The sequence below is a fragment of the Vigna umbellata genome, chromosome 1 (assembly GCF_029865625.1).
Source record: "Vigna umbellata cultivar VRB3 chromosome 1, Vumbellata_1.0, whole genome shotgun sequence".
Taxonomy (NCBI): Eukaryota; Viridiplantae; Streptophyta; class Magnoliopsida; order Fabales; family Fabaceae; genus Vigna; species Vigna umbellata.
Genome location: NC_142165.1, coordinates 21,298,290 through 21,316,431, shown reverse-complemented (window position 1 = coordinate 21,316,431; position 18,142 = coordinate 21,298,290). Strand labels below are relative to the sequence as shown.

The following is an 18,142-nucleotide window of genomic DNA, read 5'->3' as shown; positions in this document are numbered from 1 at the left end:
CATCATGGATAAATAATATATCAACAATATTTATTTATGTCAACTAAAAGAAGCTAACATATTAGTGGAAATTTTTAAGAACTTAAAATGGATTGAAAGTTTCAGTAAAGACAAGGGAGATAAATTCACAAATATATTATTTTAAGTTTTTTTATTGAAGATAATATTTTGATCTCTTATATAAATTTATATAAATATGTACATTATTTATTAATATCAATCCTATTTGACATATCTCCTCAAAAAACATATAACTAATATCCAGATTCACAAAATTCACTATTCATCCTGGTGATCGGATAAAACCGGTCTATATTTCAAAATATCATTACAAAAGACTTTAATTAAAATAATTTGAACCTAATGAGTCATGGAGAGAATATGAGAAAAGATTAATACAAGAGATAAAAGAGTAAGAAAATTTTCAAATCTTACTTATGAAAATTGGAAATTTTTTAAGTAATAAATTATTTGTATAAATTTTTAAAATTTAACTTTTCAAATTATATTACAATAACATTTTAAATTGTCTTTGTAAATATAGTATCTGCTAAAGTTTCTTCATTTAAATATATGAAATAAAAACATTCAATAAGTCAAATTAATTTTAGTTTATTCTAACAAATAAAAAAGTAACCATAGTTGATCTATATTTCTTACTTTTATGACAATTTGCATCAGTAGCCAGATTTTGTTTACAAAATAGTTTCAAAATCTTAAAAGGGTGAAATTTTATGAGTGAAGTATATGCATTGCCCATGTTTGACATTCCCAAAAAATTATATTATTCGTAAAATATATACTTTTTACAGCACTAACTTTTGTCTTTATATTATTACCTTTTTCTTTCTTTCTTTTAATCTTTTCGACGATAAATAACTCTTTTTTCTAAAACTTTATTGTACTAACACGATTATAAAAGATGTTCACACCAATTATTGTACCATTGAAGCGACAAAGGAATTTGAATGCTACTGGACCCATTTAAAGATTTGCACCCAAATTCAACTTCAACCTTTTACTAGCTATTTAAATACTTAGAATGGAATAATAATAATAATAATAATAATAATAATAATAATAATAATAATAATAATAATATAACCGTTTCTAGTATTTATTTTCATATCTCTTTGAATATTATTTAATATTTGGGAAGAGTTTCTTTATAACCATTAAGAAAAATAACCTAAAATTAGTTTATAATCATCCATTTTCTTTCAATACCTATTTTTACACATTGACCAACAAGTCCCAAACTAAAATTTGTATGCTAAGTTTTCTGTTTTACTCTATAAACTTTTGAATATTTCTTACCTATATTGAATAGTATTATTTAGTTGTCTTTATCTTTTTCATGTATCTTTTCCATTATAATAATATGGTATCTTTACGAATTTTCTATTCTTAATTTTTACTTCATGGCTATTATTTTTATCAATCAGTGAGAATTTCATTACTTTCATTACTCAAACACCACAATAAATAATGATAATTCTTTTATACAATTAACTTATTTATCTTAAAATTTAAAATATTTTAATTATCTCTGATCAAAATTTATAAAATATCAAATCGATGCATTTTAAAGACATAACATAAAAATAATACAAATAAAAAATACAAATTCGGAGTTTTCTTTTTTTTTCTCATAAACAATCACTACAAGAAGAAGAAAAAAAGAACTTGGTCTTTAAATAAAAGAAATTTAAGTTTATGCAAACAAGCATTACTGAAGATGTTGGAAACAATTATTTATAACACTCATAAAAATATTATGTATATAAACTTGTACTTTCTCATTTTCTTCATTTATTTATTATAAAACAACCCTAACAAGAAAAGTTAATGGATCCACATAACTAAAGGACAAAATCTTTGAACTTTTGAATACATATATTACTAGAAAAATAATCCTCACGTGTTAGGTCGATTATGGGTGGAATTTTGGTGAAGATGCACGTTACCTACTATTAATCAACTATACATATACATAAGATTATATATACTATATGTATGTCCTTTTCTCTTTTTCTTATCATAAAACTTAATGATTTATGATTTGTTAGTATTGTGCATGTTAATTATTTCTCAGAGACAAGAGACTCAAATACTATTAAGAAAAAAAAAATTGTCTCTAATGTTTGTAATGATATAGCATGATTAAGAATAAAGGAACCCTAATAATAATCACTCATTCATTAATAACTTGTTTATACAAAGCTCAAATATGAACCAACAAGTTCTTCAATAACAAACCAAACCTCAACGACCAACCCAGCAATAGCTAAAAGAGGAAAATATTCTTTCAAGAAAATGTATCTAACAAGCTTTTAACACAATTTATTAATGAGAATTCACTTAACTTACTATTAATCAAAATTAATATCGTTTTTAAATAATAACATAATATATTTTTCTTATTCTTTTTTTGTATTACTATTTATAATATATATATATATATATATATATATATATATATATATATATATATATATAAGGATAATAACACACAATTATAATACCCGAGGAACCAAAAAGGTAATTAATTTTTTTTAAGAAAAACTAAAATTAGTTTATACAAACTAATTTATAAAAAAAATCCCCAAAAACTTATTTTTAACACATATATACATAACCTAATTTTAACTTGGAAAAAAATATTATTTTTTATTAATGTTATCTCGAAATTTATTAAAAAAATTGTATAGGACCATAAAGCTTGTAGATTTACGGAATTATTTCAATTTGAATAATACTTCCAAAGTTTAAGTATATAACTACCATAAATATTTATGAAAAAAATCTCAGTGTAATGATTGCTCGTACTAAAAACAATAATAGGTTCAGAGTTAGAAAAATATGGTTTAATTTGATTTAACAATTATTTTTAACCAATAATTTTCCTTTAGGTACCAATGATTCGACTATGCTTTTAAGATTTTTCTTATCCATGAGCAGTGACAATGACATTTGTGATTGTAAGTATTAACTATATTAGACTTTCCTACAAAATGAACAAGGAAAAGGGTACTAAACAATTAACGTAATTAGTTATATTTTTTTACTCCCTTTGATTATGGCATTTTCGTTTTCAAATGACCCTAAATTAGAACAAATATTTTCACACCAAACCATCTAAATATAGTTATTGTATGTTAATACCAATCAAATTTAACTCACACATGTTTAAAAATTCATATTTTCGTAAACTTACAAAGATTATATACGTAGATTTGTTCAATCTTCCACGTTACATGATTAGGGTTCGTCACATGGGGTCAGATTAAAGAAAAAAAAGGAAAAATTCAAATTGATTGATTTAGGTTTTGTTGGAGGCAATTTTGCCAAAAAACCAAAAATCCAACTTAAGCTATGGTTAGACCATATTAGCTAATGAATTAAGTTTATGAACTACCAGCTAAAAGTTGAATAGCGAAAAATTAGTTTATTGAAATAAAAGTAAATGATAATAACATTAATCTTTTTTCCTTGATGATTTGAATAAAATCTATTAAAAAAATTGGGGTGATGCTCACAAGTTTCTTTATCCTTCTTTAAAGTTTGGGCTTAAAGATTGTGGGTGAAAGGAGTGTTTGTTTCAAACATTGAAAACAATGCACGAGTGCACATGATTGTCGTGCAGTTGCCCCCACCTTAAAATTAAACCTCATCAGTTCATTGTTGTCCCTTTTTCTTCCATTGAGAAAGCATGAGAAAGACAGTTAAAGAAGGAGATAAAGGAGAAAGATGAGACAGAGAATGCTCAAATAAAAAAAAAAAGGGTTAAAAAAGATAACATAAAGCAAATGTTTTTTTGGAAGTTTAAAAGAAGAGGTCAAGCCTCAAAGATCTCAAAACACACTCTCACTTTCTCTCACTCTGGGAGTGTGGTGGTGTTGCTTTTTGTGTTTGTGTTTGTGTGACACAACAACCCTTTCTTTCTTTCTTTCTTTTCTTTCTTTTCTTTCTTTTCTTTCACTCACACATCTATTCTATCTTTATCTTCATGTTTTCTTAGAAAGAAACAATGAAAACGAAGCTTCTTCTTTTGCTTCTCATGCCCCTCCTTATGCTCCACAAACCCATTTGGACTCTTGCCTCTCCATACCCTTTTGCTCCCTCACCTCAAGTTCCACTCTTTTCTCCATTTCCCAATTCAATGTCTGCTTCCTCTCCAGGTTCTTTCCCTCTTTTTCTCTGTGTGTGTTTTTCTTTGTTATTCGGGGACAATTATGTTCAGATACTAAATGTAGATACTTGTTGCAATTTTATGTTTGTCTGTTGCTGTGTCTGATTCATTACTTATGTTTCTGTTCCATTTTGTTGTCCTGTCACAATCTGTGTCACTTCTGATGGAGTGGCATTCAACAGTTTCGAATTTGAATTTGAAAATCATGATAGGCACTTAATGCTGATAGGTTGTAGTAACTAATTTTTATTCATTTCTTGACTGGTGCGTTTTATTGTGTGGATTTGGATCCTGCACTACCCTTTTGCTTAAACTCTATTAACTTGTCATTAATGGTTTGAAATTTGAATGAATTGGACATGTTTTGTTTCCATGTATTTGATTTGATGCTCACTGCTATATACTGCATATTTGTCAGGAATGGTGATGGGGGCTGAACAGCGGCAAATGGATTCGCACAAGAAAATGGTAATTGCCATTGCCATAGCCAGCACTTCGCTTGGTGCAGTCATTTTGAGTGTGTTGTGCATCTGGATTTATCATACCAAGTATCCTTCAAAATCCAAAGGGAAAAACGTTCAAAGATCAGGTTTTTTCCCCTTTTTTTCACAATTCCATTTCTCAGAATCTCATGAAATGTGGTTTGGTTAAACTTTCTTTTTTTACGTTTTTCTGTTTTTACTTTGTTTCCTATTTTCTGAAGAATGAAAACAGAAAACAATAAATAGTTGTTTTCACTGTTCTCAATGCAAACCTTTAAAATCAAGAACTACAGTTAAGAAAATAAAAGCTTTTCTTTTTTCAAACCAAAAGATCTCTTAGGTTTCTATTTCGCTTCACAAATCACTATTTTTGGGATTTCAAGGAACTTTTGACATTAATTTGCGTTCTTGGTAATGTCTGAGGTTTGTAATTTTTTCCCTTTTTTTCTGTAATTTGAATTCCAAGATGCCGAGAAAGGGCTAGCTTCAGCACCAACTCTGAGTAAATTCAGCTCTATAAAGCTGGTTGGTAAGAAAGGGTGTGTTCCAATAATTGATTATAAGCAAATAGAAAAAGCCACCGGCAATTACAAGGAAAGTAACATCTTAGGTGAGGGAGGTTTTGGATGTGTTTACAAAGCACAATTGGATGACAATTTGGAAGTTGCCGTTAAGAAATTGCACTGTGAAAATCCGTGTGCTGAACAAGAATTTGAGGTAATCCTTGCTAATAATTTATTCATTTTTCCATCATTATTATATTGAATAGTTGTGCTTCTATGAATTTACAGAACGAGGTGGAATTGTTAAGTAAAATTCAACATCCAAATGTAATTTCTCTGCTGGGATGTAGCAGTAATGAAGCTACAAGGATTATTGTCTATGAATTGATGCACAATGGATCATTGGAAACTCAATTACATGGTAAAACATTTTTTATATGGTTTATTACCTAGTATAAGACACATGATTAAGATATAATGAGGTCGGCTGTAAAATTATTATTATTTGAAGGACCTTCTCATGGCTCAGCATTGACTTGGCATTTGAGGATGAAGATTGCTCTTGACACAGCAAGGTGACCTTTCCTAAACAATTCTTTATCTATATCATCCTATTTGCTTAGAAGCAATGCTAGTTTCACTGTTTTCCATGCATTTTTTTATTATTCTTGAAATTTATTGGAAGTCACAAAATAATTAGCCATCTTATTCAATTGGTCTTATTTACTCCTTCCATCTCATTGCTAATGTAGTAGTATTAAAAGAAAAAATAAATTCTAAAATTACTGTCATTTTAGTTTTCTAATATAGGGTGAGTTTATTTGTGTTTTTTTCTTAAATATTTTATATATAAAATAAGCATATTGATGTGTTTTTTTAAAAAAAAAAATTGCTTATTTTAAAAATAATTAGTAATATGCATGTTTTTAAAAGAAGCAAATTCTACCTTCTTCTTAAATAAGTGATTTGTTTTAAAAATTATTTACTTCAAACACTTTTATGAGTAACCAAACTGATCCATAATAATAATTACTTCTTCTTTTCATTTCTACCACTGATAATCTTTTTTAGAATGCTGGTGTTTTGTTAAATTGTTTCCAACAAAAAACTATGACAGTGAAAGAGTATGTATAGTTTAATTACATTCAATAATTTTCTGTTAATGATGAAGTGTGTTAAAAGTGTGTGAGTGTGTTGTTTGCAATTTTTTATCTGGTTTATTTTGTCTTTGTTGACATGGTATTTGATTAATGCCAACCAGGGGATTAAAATATCTGCATGAACACTGTTATCCTGCAGTGATCCATAGAGATCTGAAATCTTCTAATATTCTTTTAGATGCAAAGTTCAATGCTAAGGTAAAACAAAAAGGCCATGTTCAATTTGCTGCATTTATTATTCTTTTTTTGTACCATTCATTTTTATTGTGTTCACAAAAGCTTCTTTTCTGCGTGTTGTAACTGGTGCATTCAGCTTTCTGATTTTGGCCTTGCCATAACCAATGGGACCCAAAACAAGAATAATATCAAGCTTTCAGGCACGTTGGGTTACGTAGCCCCGGAGTATCTTTTAGATGGTATGAACTGAACTCATATGACATAATTTCATAGCATATGAAATGGTCTGACAAGTTGCTAAATGTTTAAAACTTTCAACATACCAGATCCAAGATAATTGTATTTTTGGACACTAAAGGGTGGCTTTGAAAGTGTGATCTGTGCAAGAAACATGATTGGATGATTCTAAGCAAATCCTTACATAATTTATAGATTTTGATAGTGTAGTTCTTTTGATTACGTACTGTGCAGATAGACTGTCAAATTTACTTACAGAACAACCGTTATGAAACTAATATTGTGTATAAATTGTTTTTCTTTTGTTAATTCATTTTCGTAAATTAAAAAACCTGATTAAGTGTGATATGAAGATTGATTGAAGGTATGAACACATGATAGTCCTGAGCCATTTAATAGCTTTTAGTTGTGTGTACCTTGTGCTTCTCTTGGGAATGTACGTGCCATCTGATCTGGCAAGTTATATAGATTATTATTAAATTAATATGTTGTCTGTTACACCTTACAGTCCCATATGCCTAGTTTGCTCCAGCTGCTTCTTGTCCGTGATAAAAAATAATAATGATAATAATAAATGTCCTAAAGATGCGAACTGAAATTTGTTCTCAGCTAGTTCAATTGATTCCTGTCTTAAAGATGAGAAACATCGAAAGTATAATACCTTTTTTATTCAGTTGAAAACTTTAATCATGTGGCAAGTTTATTTTTAATTATCATACTGTGAATCAAATTACTACACGTTAATAATGAGATGTTCTTGGATCGCTTTTCCAGGAATGTTCTTGGAATACGGAGAAACAGTTATTGCAAAATTTGAACTTTTATATATTAAGGAAGTTTCATTTTGAATTTCAGGTAAATTGACTGATAAAAGTGATGTATATGCTTTTGGAGTTGTTCTGCTGGAGCTTCTTTTGGGAAAGAAGCCTGTGGAAAAACTAGCACCAGCTCAATGCCAATCCATTGTCACATGGGTACTGTTTGCTCGATGATCATGAAATTTAACTGGGTGGTTGGTATTGGAAATGACATGTAGCTATTTATGATGTTTGCAGGCCATGCCACAGCTCACAGACAGATCTAAGCTTCCAAACATCGTGGATCCTGTAATTAAGGATACAATGGACCCCAAACACTTGTACCAGGTTTGAGTGCCTCGGAAACAGAACTCACATATTTTCCAGTTTATTACTACTACCCTTTTTGGCCATTATGAAGATTGTTTCGAATTAAAACTATACTTAACATCATGAAAACATAAAAAATAAAATAAAAAAATTGATGTTTTCTTCATTTTGAAAATAAGATTAATAGAAAGAAATTATATACAACTATTAAGTCAAATTAATTTTAATTTATAGAAAACAATTTTTTTTTCTTTTACGTGTGTATGAAAAACTTTATCAAATAGACTTTGCTTAACTACAACATTTTGTACTTTGTAGGTTGCTGCAGTGGCCGTGCTGTGCGTGCAACCAGAGCCAAGTTACCGTCCCCTAATTGCAGATGTTCTCCACTCACTCATTCCTCTTGTCCCTGTAGAGCTTGGAGGAACACTTAAAGTAGCACAGCTGCCACAGCAAGTATTACCTGCTAACCCACATGAGGATTCTAGTCCATGATCAGTTTGAGACAGCATCACTCACTGATAATCCTTCAATGACATGTTTTGTGATTCTCTACCCAAATAGGGAGGCTTCATCAAGGCTTGATATTACAGAAACATCCATGACAACTACACTCATTTTGTAATAAACCCAGCCCAGGAGTGTAACTAGAGATAGATCGAGGAAAAGAGCAGGCCTAAATAGTGTATGAGAGCATTGGATTGTTAATGATAAATGCGAGCAAATTGGTTTCACTTTTCTGAAAATATTTGTGTATATAGGATCAGATCATTAAATTGTTCAGAGAGACTCTTATTGTTTTTATTCCCTCTTTCGCCATATCAACAGCAAACCAGACTACAAATAATTCTTACTTACTAACAACGTCCTTCAATTCACTCTGTCTGCTATTGTATTTCCTAAAATACTTAAGATAATGATACAGTAAAATACAGTATAAAAGAATGTTACATTATTGGATTCTTCTATAAATTTGATCAAGAGAGGTATAAATTTTAAGAACCCCTACTCCTTTTTTCCCTGCATTTCCTTCCAACAACATTGTTTAAAGGAATTTCAACATGGTAACTTGTCCAGATTCTATGCAGATGACGAAGGCATTCTTGCCTTTAAATTTTTGGTTCAAGTAGGAAAACCATATATATTCAATTTACGTTCTTGGTTCCAAAATACCTCATCACCGTTCACAATAATTGACGCGTGAAATTTCAGGGTATCTCTATCAACGAAAATGATTCGATCACAATGGAAGGAGAATTTAACAAAAGAAAAAAGGTACCCACTAACGACTAGAGGACATTATAGTCAATGAAACTTTGCTATCATGATTTATTTAGTCTCACCCATATGAAATGAGAAACATACACTATGCATCGGTACTGATTCAACAAGCTTTAAGTCAATACTTGTTATGCATCGGTACTGATATAATCCGACTTGTTATGCATCAATACTGAGTCGTTTTGAGATTACAAAATTTCCTAAGGTACTTGGAGGTACATATGCATGACAATTAATGCATACATAAATTATTTTAATGTATCTCAATCTTTCCGATTGGATACAACAGTTACCAAAAATATTTGATTGAGTTTCAGCTGACATTATGATACGAGTCTATAATAGCATCTGCAAGGTATTCACATTTAGCCAACGACAATCCTGCCAGGGAAATCCTTCCATCCTTTGTCATGTATACATGCCACTTATTTGTCATGTTGTCACTCTGATAAAACACAGTGTCTTATTTAAGAACACGGATATATAACAATACCGTAAAATTAAATTACAGATCAATATTGTTTTTGAAAGATTCAACGCAATAGGACTCAGAGTGGTGCATAAAAGACAGAAATTGATCACAGGCAAGAAGTAATAATAACGGGAGTCAATTACCTGTTCTTTGTTCAAGCCGGTGAATGAGAACATGCCTATCTGCTTAAGTATAAATGACCAATCTTTTCCACTGTTGTCTTTTGATGTAATACTATTGTATAGCTGTTGTCTAACATTCTTGATTCTTCCCGCCATCATTTCCATTTCTGCTTTCCATTCATTAAAGAGAACTGGATTTCCAACAACATCGGCAACAATTCGAGCCCCATGTACAGGTGGATTAGAGTACATAGGTCGGGCTAGCCTTTTCAACTGGCTCTTTACCCTGCAATACATAGTTACCACATTGTTCATCAAGATAATACTGATTGGACAAGTGTAAAAAGGGAGCTTAATTTCATTATGCATAACAGAAAGGTATTTACAGAGTGCTTGAACTGAAGGGATAGGTAGTAGGTTCGAGTCTCTCCACTTACAAAAAACATTTGTAGATACAAAAAAACAAAAATACAAGAGGTATACATTGCCCCAATCAAGGTGAATCCAAAAATCAAAAACTAACTATTAACCACGTACCAACTAACAGTTCAGACTATATGCCCAAAAACAGAACTTTTACTGAGGCATACAAGGCCCCAATCATGTTGAATCCAAGATGTTGCCTTTCTTAAAACAGAACTGGAGCGTTTTTGTGACAATTTCAGTAAAGAAAGTATTAGTTCATTCGGGTAAAGAACTTAATTAAGAGCTTGTTGAATGATCACTTACAAAATAAGCGCTTGTACATAAGATGTATCTATAATTGAGAGAAAATAGGGTTAAATTGTTTTCATATAAATCGTGATTTGTTTTTATAATCTACACTGAAGAGTATATTGAAATAAACAGAAAACCGCTTATGAACATCGCATGTGCTAGTTTCATTAACTCTCCCAAAACACTTACGTAAGTGCTTATATCATAACCTAAAATAAACTGGAAATAAGTTCTTCCAAACATCGCTTTAGATTGCAGCTACTTCTTACTACCTTTACTTAATTGATAAAATGATCCCTTTATCGGACTAGAAAAGGGATAGAACTGAACAGGATGGAAATAGAAAGATCCAATCTTTTTCCTAGACATTTCCATTCAACTTCAGATATGAGAAAGAATGGGAGACTTAATTTACCATACCTAGTTGCAGATTCTGGAGATGATGAAATAACATTGATTGCTCCAATCCTTTCAGCATAAAGACCAAGATTTTTACTGTATGACTGAGCCACAAGAACCTCCATACCACGAGCAACAAACAGTCTCACAGAAGCTGCATCTTCATCAAGGCTTCCACTGGCAAAGCCCTAAAATTAATAAGGGGTTCAGCATGTTGCAAATTAGGTTCTAGGTCTCCATAAAAATTTAGACAGAATGCTGAATATGTCAATGGTTTTTGACATGTCCTATCGAGAAATTTATTAAGAACTAGTTAATTTACCCCAAGATTGGTACCTGGTAAGCAACATCAAAAAAGGGAATGTGGTTCTTTTCTTGAATTACATCAGCTATTTTTTCCCATTGTTCAAGGGTTGGATCAATACCAGTTGGGTTATGAGCACATCCATGTAGTACCACAAAAGATCCTTCAGGAGCTGACTGTAAAAATGTAGGAATGTACAGTTATGTGAGTTTAATCATATATTGGATAGGAGGAATCTTCAAATCAAATATGAATTTGTGTTTCTACTTGTGCCTTCCTATAACAAGATGGCAAGTTACAACTACTAGATCAATTGAGTATCAAATACATTACCCAGTAATGGCATGTTAATCAAAACGATTACACTAGTTGTATTTTAAGTAAAAGATATTTTCTAAAACATGTATTTTTACAACAAAGATTAAGAAGGGATAAGTGAATAGATAGAACATTCTTGAACATTGATTTCCAATTCAAAGCAGTTAAATATAACACTGTTTATTGTCCATTTGACTTGCTACGATCTGGATCAGGAACGTAACCTTTATATCTTCAATCATGCCCTCAAAATCCAAGCCAACAGTCTTGGGGTCATAATATCGGTACTCAGACCACGGCACTCTAGCATCATTGAAAATATTCTTGTGATTACCTGCAAGATAATAGGATAACCCAGGTTGAATGAACTCCCAAACAAATATATAACTAATATAAACATAGTAAGCAGTGAAAAGCACACCCCAGGTAGGAGCTGATATCAAAACTTTAGACCCAGCAAAATATCTTTCTATCAGAGCTGCACCTAGCCTCAGAGAACCAGTTCCAGAAAGACCTTGGACAGTGGCAACCTAGATGCAACCGAATAATGTAAGTAAGAAATGGAAAAAAATCCTAACCAAGAAATTGCAATGTCCTTCAATACTTCTATATTTTCTAAACAACTACATACTCTTTGTTGTTTGATTGCTGGGTTGTCTGCTCCAAGTAACAACTCTGCCGTTGCCTTGTTAAAGGCAGCCAAACCCTCAATAGGGAGATACTGCACTTGCAAGTTAAATCTCAGTCAATCACCTAAGGGCCAATGGTTCCACACAACACACAGTCACATATTCTGTAAACAAAGTTACCTCTTTGTTATCCCCCCTCTCCAGCATAAGATTCTCTGCCTAAAAAACAAAGAAGTTCATCTAAATCAACATCAATTAAAAAATAGTCTTAGGTTTGTGAACGTGAAGAAAAATTATGAAAAAATATATGACAGGAAAATTGTGCAAACTATGATATTTATACAAGGTGCAATTATTTGTTGTAGAACCAGAAAGCTTTGAAGAGGCAATTAATGAAGAAGCTTGGGGAAGGCTGTGCAAGAAGAACTTGAAGTAATTGAAAAGAACAAAACACGGGAGCTGATTGAGAAGACAAATGACAAAAAAGCTATTGGTGTGAAATGGGTGTACAAGATAAAGCATAACCCAGATGGCAAAATCCAAAAGAAGAAAGCATGAATTGTTGCAAAGGGCTATTCAAACAGTACACATATAAAGGAACAGATACCTTCTTAACAACATTAAGCACATATGGCTGTAGTTCTTCTGTTCTGTACGCCCCTACTCCAAGATTGAGCTTTACATCACTTGTATCCGCTTTAAAGGCCTCAGAAACTCCAAGAATTGGGTCAGGAGGAGCCATAGGTATGCCCTCAAACCGAGAAACATTAAGTGCAACAGTCATAGAGACCCGACCACTAGACTGAAACAAAATTGACAGAAATCATATTATATTAGCGCACTTGCACACACAGTTTTTGTGCCCTCACACTCCTTAATCCTCACTCACTACTTTTACACAGCTTTAAAACTGTTCTTCCAACAAGTATGATATGGAGAATGGGAATATAACTAATCACAATACAAATTGAATTTTTATTTTACAAAAAAAGTTTAATTTATACACCCCACTGTAAAACATCCTTACACGGATATCCAGCTGGAATTCATCTTTTCACCGCATCATCATTAGTAAACAGGATGACATGGCAAAGTAGTAAAATCTAATTGAATGTCTGCAAAAGGATGTTCCATACTAGTGATGTATAGAAAATAAACTCTAACAAAAAATTCAACACTGAGGTTAATTTAACAAACACAAAGTGTTAGGAAGTTACGTGTATATGAGAGGAGAAAGAGAAGTAAGTAGAAGTTAGTTAGCCTAACTGCAATAACAGTTAGGAAAGGAAGGATGTGTAGTATAAGAGAGTGAATAATTGATTAGAGAGGGGCGGTTGTTTTGTGAGTTGTACAGGAAGCGTGAATCCTGTAGGGGGAGGTTAAGCTCTCTAACTGTATCCCGAACTTGTATTCGTGCTTGTGAATTATACAACGAGAGTTATACAGTAGTTTCTGATGTGTTTAGTGTGCGTTTACCTTAGGTTCTTGAATTAGGAACCTAACACAAAGTGGCTAAAATATTCCTTTGATCTCTCTTGTCATTAATCTGCTAAACTTAAGAAGTTTCATTTGAGTCCATTCAAGTGTCTCTATGCAAGACTAATTCGATTTTTCCGTCAGTTTACAGACATCGACACCCGACAGACCACGAGAGATATCACGTACAAAAACCAACTTGGTTTCCCAATAGTTCCACCCAATTGATCATAAAGCAATAACGAAATAAAAATGAACCGACCAAAGAAAAACAAAAACAGATGAATACAACTGAAGCACTAAGCTTTCGTTTTTAGAAGATACCCTTGCATTTGGGAAGGAGTTGATTCCATTGTTAAATCTCAAAGCGTTGTCTGCAATCTTGGGCTTCCCCTGTTGGACAGAAACGTTAAATCACAAAAAGGGTAATCATTAAAACCAATGTGGGAACAATTAGAAAGAGGTACCTTGTGGGTTTGGCGCAGGGAGAGAGAAGAAGAGGCATAGAGAGAATGCGAAGCTGCGGAGAGAACAGAAGAAGCCATCAACCTGCAACAGAAAATGTTAAGCGATTTGCAACGATTTGCAACGATTTTCGATACGAAATTGTGGAAGAAACAGTTACACTAACTATGAACAATTGAATGGATTTGAGTGCTGCGGAAGTTGAATAGCGTAGTTAAGACGATGGTGATGAGATGAAGTATATTCGTTTGCGTGTGTGAATCAGTTGAAGAAGTGTAGAGAGATAGAACTGAGGGAAACAGTGGGTGACGGGAAGAAAGAGAAGAAAGTGGAGAAAGGGAGAAAAGTTCTTCCCTTATTGGTTTGTCACGACGAGAACTTCAATCGGATTCAGTTTAGATAAGTATGATTTAAAAATAGTTAAAATTAATCAATTTACACTCTTTTTGTCCTTACTATTATTACAAGTATTTATATTTTAACTTTTATAAAATATTATGAGTTTTCTATGCTGTAGTAATAAATAGTCAAAAAATAATTTTAAAAACCAATATAGGTTAATTTAGTATATTAGCAACATTTTTTAAATTTAACTAAATTAAATTTTTTTATTGATATGGGTAATTATTTAAAGTATTTTATATTAAGCATTAGAAGATATTAATTATTTTTCACTACAACAATAACAACCATTATAATAACAATAATAATTCTTCTCTTACTTTAAAAGTCATATTAAAAATAATTTTCAATGATTACGCGTTGACATAAATTTGAAAATCCTTGTATATTATCAGTTTAAATATGTATTAAGTTAAAAATATTAATTCTGCAAAATATTTACTGTAATATTTTATTTAACAGCATACAATTATTAAAAAAACATTGTAAAATTTGATAACACAAAATAAATAATTAAAAATAATTAGAAACATGATATTAACATAGTTATCCAACATAATAACGTAATATATATATATATATATATATATATATATATATATATATATATATATTATTGCATCTATGTTTTCCAAAAGAATATAATCCGTTACATCATTATTTGTTCGTATTTAAAGTAATCATCGCAAATGAATAACAAAAACACAAAAATAATAAAGTAAGCTAGTGTGCAAAATAATTATTTTAAACCAATTAAATCATAATAAATATAAGTCAAACATGGATTAAATACAATACAATCATATAAACATACATAACCAATGGATATTAGACTCAATTATTTGGATACATACATTTGACATAGAGTTTCACGGTAGGCATGCACTTGTAGTAGTATTTATGCTCTACAGAGTTGAATGGTTGGTAAAATATCAAGATACCCCATGTAATTCTTTTCACCATCATTCATCTTTATATGAGTTGAATGATTGATAGAATATCAAGATATCTCTTTAGTGAACTCTCATATGTCAATGCATACACTAAATATCATCACCGCACATAAGTTCTCATTGAAATTCTTTCAACAACAATATCAAACATATCTACAACAAAATCCTCATCTAAATACAAAGTCATATTACTCATAAACATACTTAAAGTTCATTTAAATCAATCTCAAACAGCTAAAGAATAAAATAAATCAAATATACAGACTGACACTCAAAGGTAGAACTCAACACTAGACTTCTAGCAAAATGTGGCACTCAACGCTAGTCATGGCGCTTAGTGCTTTTCTTCTCGCAAAAAGTCGCACTCAATAACACCTTTCTACCACTCGGCGTCTTGGAAATGAATTGCTCCAAACCTACAATGAGAGATGACGCTCAGTGGTTCCCTACTATTGTTCAACAGCACAACATTTTGCATTTTAGGACACTCAACGGTACAAAATGTTGCTCAACGACCTGGAGCTAAAATGCTCTCAATCCTGCACACTGAACTAACGCTCAGTGCCACCCTACCATCGCTTGGGGCTGTATCATCAAATATTAGTAGATGAATTTCTGTGATTTGGAGAAAATAGAATATGTTCAAAGGGTCAAATTGGTATTCCTTTGTTAGTAAAGTGACTATATTTGTAACATCTCATTTAATAGTATAAATTATTAAATGAAACAATACATAATTAATAAACCAAAGACATATAATCCAAAATCTAGAGTATGCTACTACAATTATTCCAACCCTATAACTATAACAACATATGATATATCTACAACGCAAGGAAATTATGAACAATATACATATAATTGAAAGTTTTTCAAAAAGGCCCTATACAACATGAACTACAGTCCTAGAATTACACAATTGCATCACTATCTCCCTCTAAAGGTAGTTTAACTTCTATTTCCTCATCTGCTCACACCAATAAATGTGATTATTGTAAAAGAAGAATACAAACACAAAACATACCAATAACGAGAATAGGGTAAGCTAATATACAAAAGAATTATCATATATATCAATTAAACATGTAGTATTGACAAACTAAATAATCTAAACTGTTTTAAAACACAAGTCACATCAATAATAACTCTTTTAGACTCAATCATCTGGATAAATGTATTGATGTCAAACTACTTGGAAGTTTAGCACTTATGATGGATAAACTCCACCGACAAGGTTAATCCTATACAGGTCTCTTCCTTACACTAGGACATCCTACTACTCCCAACTCTTAATTCATTCTCCTCTACATGAGTTTGAATGATTAGTAGAGTATAAGAATAACTTCAATTTTTGAATCCCTACTTTAATGCAAACCTAAAGAAACACATCTTTCACAAGGACTTCTCCCCTTGAAAATCCATTCATCCTTTCAATCCATAACTTAACAGATTTCAAACATTCATAACATTGATACACAAGCATCTATACATATATATACCTCAAACAAAATCATTATGAAGTTTATAAAATATATTTAAAGTCACCCAACTACCAACCAATGCTAGTCATTATCACATAGCACAACTCAAACAGAGAAGATCTTGGACAAGTTGCGCTCAATTACAACTAGGTGGTGCCCAATAAGCTTAGTGTTCGTCCAACGAGAGGACCCCTGAAGCTCTCAAGATTTAATTTTATTTTATGGTGCCCAACAGTACTGATTAATGCCCAATGACACTCAGTGAGTGATGACAAAAGATTCAAGCGAGAGGATTGAAGATGCACTATTGGCCTACTATATACTCCTATAAGACTCTTCTGTGGATGTATTCCTATATGATTTCTTTTGGTAAATCATATTATCTACCGATGGAGATTGAGCACATGACTTACTAGGTAGCTAAGAAATGCAACCTTTATTCAAGAAAGTAAGGTTATATAAAAAACTCTAATTTAGTAATCAAAAGAAATTCAAATGAAAAAGCTTATACAAACTTCTACATGTACAAAGGAAAAATAAACTTCATTATGATGATAAGATTTTTCTTTGGAAAGAAATCTTTATTGTGTAAAAAGTGTTTCTCTACAATTTTTGAATAAAAATCTTTTTCATAATCTTTATTGTAGATGACTTGGTCCTTACATTGTGACCAAAAAATTATTTTTAATTACTGCAAATTTTAGAGTATGAGATTGATAAAACTTTTAGTGAATGATCATCACTCGAAATTATTTCACGAGGACATAGCCAATAAGATCATAGAAAAGATCCACTTATGAAGGAGTTTTTACAAATTATACACTACTTAGAAAAATCTTTGTGCCCTTGATTTTTATATTCCATTACATTTAAGATAAAATAATTTGTAAGTATGAATCAATTAGGAAATCTTAGACAAACAATTTTTCATTTTACATTTTCATCTCTCTTTTATTTTTACATTTGTTTTAACCTTATATTTTCATCAATGAATTAGAAATTGTTAAATTTAGGACGTAATTATTTATGGAACAAAGACCATCATAATTGAATTTTATTTTTTTCTCTTGTATGGTTGGAGTAAAGTTTGAATTTTTTTTATTATCTTATTTAATCTCATAAAATTAACTTATAAAATAAAATATTGTTTATATATTATAATTTGATTATTTCTAGTGACATTTTGACTTCTCCAATTACTCTCTTCTCAACTTTTTTTTATCAAATTTTCACATCCTTTTGTTT

At 31.0% G+C, this 18,142-nt stretch overlaps 2 protein-coding genes across 2 annotated transcripts; one reads left to right on the top strand and one right to left on the bottom strand.

The window, feature by feature from the left end:
• The first annotated feature begins 3,790 nt into the window (after positions 1-3,790).
• LOC124825266 (putative receptor-like protein kinase At1g80640) lies at positions 3,791-8,682 on the top strand. The gene is made up of 10 exons (XM_047297851.2): positions 3,791-4,181; positions 4,611-4,781; positions 5,141-5,391; positions 5,466-5,598; positions 5,689-5,752; positions 6,439-6,535; positions 6,651-6,753; positions 7,607-7,725; positions 7,807-7,896; positions 8,197-8,682. The coding sequence occupies exons 1-10, from the start codon at positions 4,031-4,033 to the stop codon at positions 8,371-8,373; spliced, it is 1,356 nt and encodes a 451-aa protein (XP_047153807.2). The 5' UTR covers positions 3,791-4,030; the 3' UTR covers positions 8,374-8,682.
• Positions 8,683-9,183: 501 nt separating this feature from the next.
• ASP5 (aspartate aminotransferase 5) lies at positions 9,184-14,436 on the bottom strand. The gene is made up of 12 exons (XM_047297850.2): positions 14,228-14,436; positions 14,064-14,145; positions 13,921-13,989; positions 12,728-12,922; positions 12,301-12,339; positions 12,123-12,212; positions 11,913-12,021; positions 11,716-11,825; positions 11,206-11,349; positions 10,891-11,057; positions 9,775-10,039; positions 9,184-9,604 (listed from the first exon to the last, which is right to left on the bottom strand). The coding sequence occupies exons 2-12, from the start codon at positions 14,139-14,141 to the stop codon at positions 9,473-9,475; spliced, it is 1,398 nt and encodes a 465-aa protein (XP_047153806.1). The 5' UTR covers positions 14,142-14,145; positions 14,228-14,436; the 3' UTR covers positions 9,184-9,472.
• Between the last annotated feature and the right edge of the window lie 3,706 nt (positions 14,437-18,142).